At 35.6% G+C, this 11,988-nt stretch overlaps 1 protein-coding gene across 2 annotated transcripts; it reads right to left on the bottom strand.

The window, feature by feature from the left end:
* On the bottom strand, window positions 1–8,270 carry LOC144543792 (lysine-specific demethylase JMJ703-like). Of its 2 annotated transcripts, none has more exons than XM_078292196.1 (12): window positions 7,966–8,270; window positions 5,893–6,116; window positions 5,107–5,172; window positions 4,935–5,012; window positions 4,431–4,859; window positions 4,111–4,314; window positions 3,825–3,986; window positions 3,292–3,660; window positions 2,332–3,202; window positions 921–1,024; window positions 593–805; window positions 1–490 (listed from the first exon to the last, which is right to left on the bottom strand). In XM_078292196.1, the coding sequence occupies exons 2-12, from the start codon at window positions 6,109–6,111 to the stop codon at window positions 188–190; spliced, it is 3,018 nt and encodes a 1,005-aa protein (XP_078148322.1). In that variant the 5' UTR covers window positions 6,112–6,116; window positions 7,966–8,270; the 3' UTR covers window positions 1–187. The 2 variants fall into 2 exon arrangements, with proteins under 2 accessions (XP_078148322.1, XP_078148323.1); XM_078292197.1 differs by having other exon boundaries at window positions 5,893–6,113.
* Window positions 8,271–11,988: the final 3,718 nt, after the last annotated feature.

The raw sequence follows: 11,988 nt of genomic DNA, 5'->3' as shown, positions 1-11,988 counted from the left end.
GTAATTTCAAAATTTGAACAGCTCAGCAGTCAAAACTCATTCACTAATTATATAACTTTTTTTAACTCTAGCCTTTGCAAACACACTGCCGATGCATGTTAGCAAAAGTATTCTCATAATAGTTTTCTTAAAGCAAATACAAACATGACTTTAATGAATGCACAAGGACAAAAAAACAATCCTATTCCTATTGCCGGGATCTGATTTCTTCGGAGATAAGCACGACGGCTTCCTGTCTGGAATTACTACTAGATGTAGCATCTCTAAGCACATTTTCCAAAGCTCGTAATTCTCCTGGATTGGCCTTCTTAAAGAGTTCTTGAAGCATGAGGCTAGGGTTGTCAGCCGGAGCACTAGGAGCCGCTCTTCTGACAAGGGGACTCTGATGACGCAGTCCAGATGCTGCTGAATTTAAAGTTCCCGCTCCCATCGATTGATCCTTGATGCGACAGTACTCAGAAACCCGCTTTGTATCTAATGCCTCTAAATCCTGATTGCAATAGCAACAAAAAACAGTGAAAAACAACAGAAGATGTTGCTGTGAGAATAACTTGCGAAGTCAGAATTGATAGGAAGATAGAAAATTCCTAACCCGGAGAACAGAAGACTCAAGAAGACCAAACATCTCAAGTCCATCAATGGATCCTGGCTTCAGCAAAGGGAAATTGGGTGCAGGTCTGCCCCTCTTTGCGTTGTCTTGGTGCGCAATCTTGTTGATTGTATTAACTTTTTGCACCACAAGCTCCCAGCATCTCTCCGGACTGACATGAACAAACACCTCGCTGGGGTTTGCTTCTACCGAAACCTGCATTGCCAGCTGTCAAAAGAACTGCCTTTTTCTCTACTTTCAAACAGAAAAATTAAGTACAAATATTTGATATAAAGATGAGGGAAAATATGAAAAGGTAAATTCAGATTACCATAAAAAGAGGGCCCACAAGCCTTGCATCCAGAATTTCAGAGACATAGTCACACTTTGTGTTTGCTTCCAGAACACTCCAATATTTCACACGACTTCGGAATCCTGTAATTCAGCACAGTAATGTAAATAACGGCTGCCAAGACTGACAAGTCACACAGTGTATTTGGAGGGCATTTTGCAGTTCTGAATGATTAGTCAGCCACCGAAATCAATTAGTTGGCCACCAAACCAATTAATCAGCTGCCAAATCTGATTAACCCACTGATTAACTTTCCAGACTGCACAGTATTGTTTGGTAGGGTCATTTCTTTTTCATCGAAAATTCCGATTTGACGATTTAAGACACTAGAAACTAGACTTCACAAACTTTAATTTCATATTAATTTTTAAACAATTAGATATTCATAAAAAGTTCAATAATTTTATGACTTTGATTGATTCTTTTACACAATATCTGCTTAATAAAGCAGGTCATGGGGAGTTATTTTATTATGAATAATTAAGACTTGATAACTTTTTAAGGAGCAATATTTTTATCATAGCTCACAAGTGTAATCTCTCTTCATTAGACAACTAATATAGACTTTTTAAGGAGCAATGATAGGAGGGCTTCACAAATATAGACTTTGAGCCCTCCTATCATACAAAAACCAGTGATCTACCCCGGTATTTACTGATTCAATGGCAGAAACATTTTTTCAAACAAACCAAACCGGAAAAGGGTCCGACTTAAAAAACATTGGTCCTTTTACTTCAATAAAATACGAAAGATTTTTTCAAGTATAATTACTGCTTAGAAACATTAATATAGTGACAGGTCCTTGTACACTAGGGCTTTCTGTACAATAAGAAACCCACCTAGGTATTAGTGACGTTTTGTCACCTCAATGGATTTTCAAACATTCTTTGGTGTTCCTGGGGCTACATTAAAGATGGTTTGTACTAATATTTCTGTATTGGAGGGAACTCATAAAATTTTGTCAGCTAGTGACTGGTTGTCCAATAAAGAAATATGAGGTGGTAATGGACCCTACTGGTGCCATCTTGATTTTTTGTTAAAAAATGGTGATTTGCAATTAGGCAACTACAAGAAACATATTTGGTTTATGGGTTTCATCGGAAATTGTCTGTATTGCCAAATGGTAATTCATAAACCTATTTGCCCTTCAATTGTTTTGACTAGTAAGGTGTCTTTAATTTCCTCTTGCTTTTGTCTAATATCCAATCCAACCAATCATTTTGGATTCTTCTCACTACTCAAGCACTTCTATAGATCAGTAAATGGTTCACTGCTTATTACAACTCTTCATTGTTTAGTGGTTATTGAAAGTTTCACAATGAGGTAATATTATAAGCTGTGCCCTAATCTCAAAATAATATAATAACATATTATTAAAGAAGCCAACTACCTTTAGGAAATATTGCCTTTTTGGTTGACCAGAGTTCATGGGGCATGATAGTACCATACTCTACAACCTCGACCATCCTCTCCTTTCCAATTTTGACAAAACGAGGAAGGTTGTGTGGTTGTGCTGGAATACCATTAGAATTTCGGTCCCTTGCTGATGAGCTTGGTCCCTCCTGCAGAACAACATTGTTTCTGGTTGGAGCTGCTGCAATTCCTTGGGCCATGCTACTCTCCGCTACATCCCTCATCTCTTCAATGGCAGTGGTGGGTCTATTGACAGGAATTGCCACATTATCATCAAAATCTTGGGCCATTGCTGATGGGCCTGGTCCCTCTTGCAGTCCCATATCTTTTCTGGTTGGAACTGCTTCAGTTTTTGAGGTCCCAATATTCTCACCACCACCTGATATTCGACCAGAATTTTGTCTATGTTGCTGTTGTGTGCTGGTACCAGTCGAAGCTGCATCCCTCATCTCTTCACTGGTGGTATTAGGTCTATTGACAGGAGTTTCCGCCTCTTTTTGAACTCTAGAATATTGGCATGAACTAAGCCTAAGCCCAAGATGATTCAATCCCCATCTATGGATCGAACTTAACTTAGGCCTTAAAGCATCAAGAAGAATATCCAATTCATCATCATTGTACCGGAACAGAAAGTGTTTGTTCCTCCAGTTGCACAAACACAACTCCTTTGCATGCATCAAACAAGCATACTTATCAGGGCATGAGGAACAACTAACAGCAGAGAGATACAAGTCATAGTGGCAAAAGACACATTCCCTCACAGCAGCATCAAATCCAGCATCCATCTTTCGACACTGAGAGGGTGAGCAGAGGTGCTCCCTCTCGTGCTTTTCTGCCTCCTTACGCTCCTAGTTATAATAAGCAATTAAAATCAAACATCTTCTCAAAACCCTATTGATGCAATATAAGATGGCTGAACAAAGTCTAATGGACCTACCTGGAAAGTTTTTGTAAGGATGCTGCCATCTCCAGAAAGGCATTTCCACTCCAAGTCACCAGGAGTAAATTTATTCAGCAAAAAGATATTCCAGAGGGCTCTTACGGCCTCATTGGCAGCACCAATCAATAGTTTGTCGTGGGAGATGGTTGTCATGCGTCTCTCCTTGCGGTATTGCTTTACTGCATTCTGGCCATGAGGAAACCAGTCTACAGGAGCCAAGTTCACGGCCTCTGCACAGTTGAACCCGCAATTGAAGCCCGAATGATATGCCCCAGGAAAGGTCAGAACAAATTCACCTTCATTCTGAACACATCGAAAGACTGAGATCCCCTCTTGTTTCAACACAGACGGCGAAAATTGAGTAACCTGACAAAGAGCGACATCATTGTATCGAACAATAGTAGAACATGGGACATAGTAGAAACAAACAACAATAACTCTTCCACAAAATTAGTTCAGCCAACTTTAGAGCTGATGAGAGTACAAATTCAAAAAATAAATAACACCAACAATAGTAATTATCCACTAACCAGGTTATGGAGCAAGTCTGGCTGTTCTTCAAATAAATGTGGGAGGTGCTTCCTCAGGACATGCTCAAACATCTGGGCATCCTTTTCCGGCACACCATACCACACTTTTGGAGCTCCCATGTGCATGCAATTCAGGGAGTATAGATGGTGGTCTTCAACATGCTAATAAGTAAAGAAATATCAAAAAGATGAAACAAACAAAACAAACAAATTGATAAAAACAGGTACACATTGTTAACAATACATATAGAAGCTAAATTAAAAATGGGTGGTTAAGGTGGAATACCCAGCAAAAAGAAGAGAGGCACATTCCAACATACAGCCAGGGAATCTTCACCCCAGATATGTCGCTGCTCTCAAAGCATAGCATAGAACGAGGAATATTTGGAATGTTGTTCAAATTCCATCCAGACTGGACATACTGTGAATTTCCAGCCTTGGGAAAACCACTTCCAAATGAAGCCGTGTCCAGGTCAGCCCCGTACAAAACCTGCAAAAACATTGACCAAGAGGCAAGGCTCAAAAGAAGGGACTATCTATCTAAGTGATAGCCAATTTTATCATATTTTTAATCTCGTTATATTCTGTTTTTTCTTAAACAGTTACCTCAATCGTTTCAGTTGGCTTCTCAACTATTCGCCAAAATTCGCCTTCAATTTCATCGACAGAGGGAATAGACTCCAGCCTGTCAGCCTCTGACCTAAAGTACTCTTCTTGGAACAAATCTGCATATCTTTTAAACGACTGCAGAGTGAAGTCTGGGCCAGACTGGAACCCAAAGCGTTCACCAACCTGGTTTAGAACTGTAGTATCCGTCTTTCTCCTTTTCTTTCGCACCAAGGCATCCCCAGTTTCACGGTTTTGAAGCCTGTCAATTTGCTGAACTCGAGTGCTAAATTTACGCCCTTCCCACTGTTTCTTCTCTTGTAGGAGAGGAGGGGGCTTCCAGGAGGATGGTGGTACAATGCGGCATATGCCATATGGCTTTGCAGCGGCCTGTATGCTCTCTATGTACTTCATAGGGTCATTAAACTCCTGATGTCAATATAGAATAGAATAAGTGAGCTAAAACCCGCAGTAAATGCCAAAGGAAACATTAAGCTAAATAACCTCTTTTGTAGGGTGAAACACAGGAGCTTCATCTAGTATAGGCCTGCGTGATCCATCAGGTCTCCATCTTGCCACAATCTGCTCAGTATTTGTATACAAGGAAACCATAAACACTCATGAACAAATAGAAGAAGAACAAGAAAGAGAGAAAAATTGCCCATAGATACTGGACCTTCTGGCAGTCTTCACAATCATCACATCCCCTGACAACTCCATGAGGTAGACTCTTCCCGGATCTCTACATAAGAAAAGACAACAAATAAAAACACAAGTCTAGAGCGAATCAAGTATTATTGTACTGCTGCACAGTAAGTATTGAGTGCTTCAAGAAAGAAGTGCCCAACCAAATCTGGTACCGTATTCGATTACTATGTAAAGAATTTTGTACTGTCACATTTCATATAAATGAAAAGCGAAATTCAAATTTTTTATGAAGAAATGGACATGGTTTTGTAGAGCCCGATACGGTGATTTTCCGTATTACAGCCACCTTAGTCATTACTGGACTTCATTTTGAAAAAAGATGAGGGTTTGGATGGAATTTGCAGAGTAAAGCTCAATTGGCTATCTAAGTATGCAAAAATTTGTTTTTGAAATTCTGATAGAGGCTATCAGGAACTATGCAAATAATACTAATGTATCTTTATCTATAATTAAAATAATCACATCATAACTAATATGGCATCCATGAACTATCAAGTATATTGGTTCATATGATGCTTTCTAGTCCAAGCTTTAGAACACAATATAATATCATATGCTTTTTTGTTCTGAAGTGTATTGGTTAAGTACTGTATTGGTGTTGACTAGGTTTAAATTTTAAAAATGTAAAAAAAAAAAAAATAACAATCAGAAAACAATTTTCTACTTTGAAAAACAAAAGCTACAACAATAAAAATGATCCCAAACGCACTCCTAATTTTCTAATTATACAGAAAAAAATAACAAGCAGAAGAACCTGATATGATATTTCTTCGTCCTCTGAGTCAGAGATAGTATATGTCTCGTTGTAATTAACCCATGGTCTATCACGAAGTGACTTCCTCAATTTGTCACTATTTCTACGAGCATCCTCCACAGACTGCACTGGAGCTTCCGCGGGAGAGTCCTTTTGAACCATCTGCAGAGTGAAGGAAGTAAGCCTTGTGAATCCTGGTGGAACTGGCATGTCCTCCATCACTGCTGAAGAATTAAAAAAAAAATTAATAAGGTGACAAAAATATCATACAGAACTTATTTGGCAGAGAAAAGCTGCCAAAGCATCCTCAATGATGTTTGAAAGGTCTGTATGCCAGAGTATGTTCTTATTAATATACAAGAATGATACTTCATAAAATGATCATGAGTAGAAAATAACTCACAATTTTAAACAAATTAAAAATATATAGGATGTCTTTAAAAAAAAAAAGAAAAAAAAAGGCAAATGAATTGTGCAACAAAATAAAGAATCATGCTTAATTTAATTGTAATAATAATCTTATACTAGACAGACAATGTAACATCGCCCCTTCCATCTTACCAAAGAAAAAAAGTTAACAAATAAACTAATATCTTGTGAATTCCAACTAATAGATCAATACTAGGATCACATTAAAGAACAAATCTAACAGCCTTATTATGGCAATTAACTCAAATATCCTTTTCCTCTGATTTAACAAAAATATTGACAAAGCGGACATTTATCCTGTGGGAGCTCTAGAAAGCTTGGTTTGGGCTAAAAAAGATTTTATCTTACAACCATTATCATCCTTAAGGATCTAAACAACTATCATAAGGATATAGACCAATTGTAAAAAAGGGATTAGGGTTATATCCGACAATAAATACCCATTAGATCTAGATTTTCATGCGGAAGAATGTTCATACTACATATATAACCTTCTTTATTTGATTTTGGCAGTGGAATTCCTGCTAGTCCCTTTTACATGCACAATTTTTAAGCCATCATCAATCTTATCCATCAAAAGGGGAAAGAAGAACATGGTGTAGCCCCAATTATAGAGAGCCAAAGAAAAGAAGGAAAAAATAGTTTGAGATTTAGGCCAAAACAACCATAGATTTCTTGAAAAACAAACCTGCTTGGTAGCCTTGATTTCTCTAAATTGCTAGAGAAAAAGGAAAAAATTGTCGTCGGAGCGGCGGAGAGATTATTGTTGCTAATAGCTAGAGAAGAGGATTATGTCACTTTAGAAGCTCAAGCGGAAGCTCGTTTATATAATTGCAATTTTGTTAAGCCCAGTGTGCTATAATGACACTCTATATTACATTCAGCCCAATTCAATTGGATTTTTTGGGCATGACTTAAATTTGACTGTTACTATAGATTATCCAACTTCGCCAAAGAACAAGAATTTTTGGGTTAATACCACAATGCAGTAAATCTACTAGCATTAAATCCATTGACATTCTTGAAAATGGGTATAAACAAATTTGAAACTTAAAGTTTGATGGAATTGATCATACTCATAAATTCTGCACATTAAAGAACAATGTGATCTGATAAACTCCCAGTGTTCACCCAACAATTTGAAATTTGAAGCACTGTGCACTTACCAAACTGTGGATCTTGAAACAGCATTATTAAAAAATTGTCAAGGCATTTTCAATTTACCATATCAAGAGTAAAGCCAGCATGTGCTATGCTCACCAAGAGGACTTGAAACCGATCTACTTTACGAGTGATGCGAATTCATGCAAAAAATTTCATCATCTTTTGACCACTTGACTTATTTAGTATAAAACCAAGCGGTAAAAGAAATGAAGTTTTATAAGTTATTTTAGTGCATTCATTTTCCATCATCTTTTGACCGCTTGACTTTGTACTAAATGAATTCGAAAATTTCAAAATTATGCATGTACACACATCACTCGTTAAATAGATTGGTTTTAACGGTTTGAATTCGTCATCTGAAACCAATCCCATAGATTTGAAATTACACAAATTTCAATGTTTAATGTTATTCTTCTTTTGAGAAAATGCATAATTATGTAACCCTACAATGTAACGAGAAAAGAATGTAGAGAGAGAAACCTAATAAAGATGAGAGGCCATCCAGTGAGGAACCACTTCTTTTCAAGTCTAGTAATGTCCCAGCTCTGTAGCAGAAATTTTCAACAGGGAACTCGAGTCGCGAATTGGGGCGACCCGGTACGGTGAAGCCAACGATCTGGCGAAGAAGAGAGATTCCACAGATTTTTCTAAAAGACAAATATCAAATTCCCCATATTTTGAACTCGCTGTACCAACTGTTGTTTTCACCGGTGCATCCAGAGGTTGGGACTTCTGCATTTTTTTTCTTCTTTTTTTTCTTTTTTGTGTGCTGAAAGGAATATGAGGGGGTGGGATAGGGTTTAAGAATGGAAGTTCTCGATGATTTATGGTCAAGTGATACTATACGGGCCAGAGATTTTAGAGGCCGGTACCTGTTTCCTTTTACAAGTTAATTAATAGTTCCGAATATTGGGGCCCATTAGTGGGAAGCCCGTCATACAACGGGGCAAATAAAGCGGATCTGTATCCTCCCAAGTACCTGACTCAACAAAATTGAAACGAACGGCCCAGATTTAATATCAGCCGGTGCATGTTCGGGATGACAAAGAGAGCAGTATTATTTGTGCTTTGAGATTCGTGCCAAGTTAAAAAATTTATCTTGGACCATCCAATTTAATTGTACTCAGACAGCTAACTTGAGGGGATGTGAATTCAGGAATTAAATCTGCTACGATTCTAACAAGAATTGTAGGAACTCTTTTTCAAATCTAACCATCAATATTTTAGAATGCACAAATTCCAAAAACAGTTGATTTTCATGCACGAATGTCTAAATAAATGAGTGGTTGGATTTGAAAAAACAGGTTCCTACGATTCGTAGCAGATTTATTTCATGTGAATTCAATAAAGGGAGGGGCAGAACACATTAAAAAATAACAAAAAAAAATTATATATTAGGATTATGTCAAAGAAAAATATATATTTATTTTGGAATAAATTAAATTTTATAATGATAATTTCTATGACAAAATTTTACATAAGTAAACTTTGAATATAAATAAATATTTTTTAAATTCTAAAATTTATATAATACAAGGGCAAGATGGTTAATTGTATGAAAATTCATACAAAAAAAACCAAACATACATGTTCTCTCTTGAGCATGCAAAAAATAAACACTCGGATAAGAAAGTTAAAGATGTGACAGAGATGAAAAGTCCTGAAACTTAATCTTCTTTATGAAATATAAAATTGACTCAAGCATAGAACTATTTATAATAACTTACCGTGTGGGTTATACTATCATATTTTATTATTATATTGTTGTGTAAATAACAGAATAAGAAAAGAATAATATTTAATGCTTCCGCTAGCATTTTAGTCTTAAGTATTAATTCATGGCCTTCAAAACTTATGGAGTCAGGCTTTAACAACAAATTGAAACTGTTCAAACTAATCTACATATATTTGCTTAACAAAATTATATATATTTGAATTAATTTAGTATTAAGTTAAGCTGTTAAAAGACGATAAAAAATAAATGCATTAAAATTACCTTAAAAACCTCCATTTTTGAAAGCATTTGGATGAAAACCCGAGTTAGTGAGAATAGCTGCTAATCCAATGATTGGGAATAGTCACTAATTAACTCAACTTTTAGTTGAGTTAGTAGAATAGCATGCTAACTCATAAAAGACAAACAAAAAATAGTCCTAGTTGCTAACCCAAACACAGAATAGTAATTCGAAATAGCAGTTAATCCGGATTAGCACCATTATTTTTCTCAATAATTCATAAACCTATAAATTTTGTATGTAAACGCGTAATTCGTGAAGTAGATCAGTTTAAACTGTTTGGATTTGTCATTTGAAGCTGATCTGATAGATTTTGGAGGTCGGAATCACTAATTAGCTAGGCTTGAATGCTAGCAAAACATAGTAGACAAACTCTATTATATATAGTATATAAAAATAAAATGATTGTGATGAAGATGATGATGATGATGATAGAATAAGAATACTAATATTAAGGCATTAGACACTAATTAAGATTATTTCTCTTGCATTCTTTAATTTGATGTAAATCTACATATATATGATGGGTCTTTTTTTTCAAATCGACTCTTATATATCTTACCCTCTGATGTTAAAGAGATGCCAGGTCAGATGCAGGTAGAGAGAGGGGAAGACATGGACCTAACTGATCTGGCAGTAGAGCTCCTCATGGCCATGTCAGAGGTAGAGGAGTACAAAGAGGATTTTGTCCAGATTGCCAGGGATCATTTTGGAATTGGACTCCACAAATTCCTCGATCGGTCCAATGTCTGGAAGAGACTCAAATGAAGATTTTGTTGATTGGGACTTAATTAGTTTGAATGTGCTCTGGCTCGTCTTTCTCTTTACTGTTCTTTAATTAGTTTTTGAATATATATATAGTTCTAGTTGTTAATGTTGCAAACTGTTTGGCTTTGGTTATATTTTGCTTGGTGGAACATGGTATTAATTATAATCTAGGCATCTGTAGCTTAAGTGATATTGTGTAGTTACAGGGACTTCTCTGTAAACTTTATAGTTTGTAAGAACACTGTGCTATGCTTAGATGCAATTAAGTTACTTACTCATGGTATTGGGTTTCAATAAAAATCGGTGGACAATTCCACTATTTAAAAAAAAAAAATGATAGAATAAGAACACAAAATATTACAAATTAAGATAATATAAAACTTCAAAACGCCATATTATTGTTCATTAAGCTTTTTTAATATGATAACTTTTTGTGCTATCAGGAGCAATGGTGATGTAAGTGAATTTTTCCTATTAAATTATGCAATCAGCATTCACTCATGATTAATCTATAAATTGGAGAGGAGGATTGTGGCAAGCAAAAGCAATTAAACCCGACATATTAGTTGCAGGGGCGGATTCAGGATTCTTGTCAGGGGGACAAAAAATTATCGAGTCGGGTTTAAATTACTAATTGGATTTAAATCCATTAACTAATTTGGTATTTGATAAAAGCAAATAATGCTTTGACTTATATTTTTCAAGATGAGGGTTCAAATGCATCCATTTTTTGTGCCTCCATCATGTCTCCATTTTTAAAAACTTTAATAATTCAAAATTTAAAACTTAAAAGTCAAAATAAAACTGTTGGATATGATCTACGTCATTTTATTTATGCACGTGTAAAAAATTATGGCATTTCAATTTTATTTTGATTGTCATCAAGAGCTTGTAAAAACGCATTAATGTGGATAATTTCTAGACGTTGATTTTTGAACTTATTGATTCACATAAAAACAAAATTGAAATGTGATGATTTTTTATGAGCACATAGAGAAAATAACATAGATCACATCTAACGGTTTTATTTTGACTTTTAAGTTTTAAATTTTGAGTTATTAAAGTTTTAAAAAGTGGAGGCACAAAAAATGGAGGCATTTGAAGCCTCCTCATTTTTCAATACTCTGACTTGTAATTTATGATGCTCTAATTTATAATTCTAATTACGAATCATAATTCAAAAAATTTATTTTGATTTTAACTCTTAATTTAATCCAAATTATAAATTAAACATCCATGAGAGAGCAAACAAATTTTCAGAGAGAACAAATTTGATCGGAACTAATAAATTACTATTAAAATTCAAAATCCAAGAGAGGTAGGGCTCCACAATATGGGTCCGCCCCTGATTAGTTTACGACAACTAGTGATCGAGGTGGCAATTTTTATATCACTTTTTAGCAGCCCGCGAACTTTGAAAGTGTAGCAAGCAAATACACCAAAGAAATCAACGGCTATAACAACGCGCGTGCAGGGTTTGTACATTGACAGGAAGTCTTCAACAGTATTGCCATCAAAAAAAAATTGTGGTGTGTATCCAAAGTTCTATTTTGTCACGAAATCTACTTGTATGGGATACTGTGACTTGTCCTACTTCTTATAGAAAAAGACAACCAGTTAAGAGTGCGCTATGCGATATTTTCACTTGGTATATATGTACTGTACAGAATTAATTAGACACACAAGTCTTCTCTAAATTAATAGTTTAATTAATACAACG

Source organism: Carex rostrata, chromosome 25 (assembly GCF_964058835.1).
Source record: "Carex rostrata chromosome 25, lpCarRost1.2, whole genome shotgun sequence".
NCBI classification, from domain to species: Eukaryota; Viridiplantae; Streptophyta; class Magnoliopsida; order Poales; family Cyperaceae; genus Carex; species Carex rostrata.
Note: the sequence above shows the minus strand (reverse complement) of the source record. Positions and strands in the feature narration are given on the sequence as shown.

What these genes read in the sequence shown, in the direction of transcription:
- LOC144543792 (XM_078292196.1), bottom strand. Translation starts at nt 6,111, where the DNA reads ATGGAGGACATGCCAGTTCCACCAGGATTCACAAGGCTTACTTCCTTC. An exon ending in ATTGTGAAGACTGCCAGAAG is followed by an intron (nt 5,013 to 5,106) that starts GTCCAGTATCTA and finishes AATACTGAGCAG; the next exon opens with ATTGTGGCAAGATGGAGACC. An exon ending in GCCTCTCTTCTTTTTGCTGG is followed by an intron (nt 3,987 to 4,110) that starts GTATTCCACCTT and finishes TTTACTTATTAG; the next exon opens with CATGTTGAAGACCACCATCT.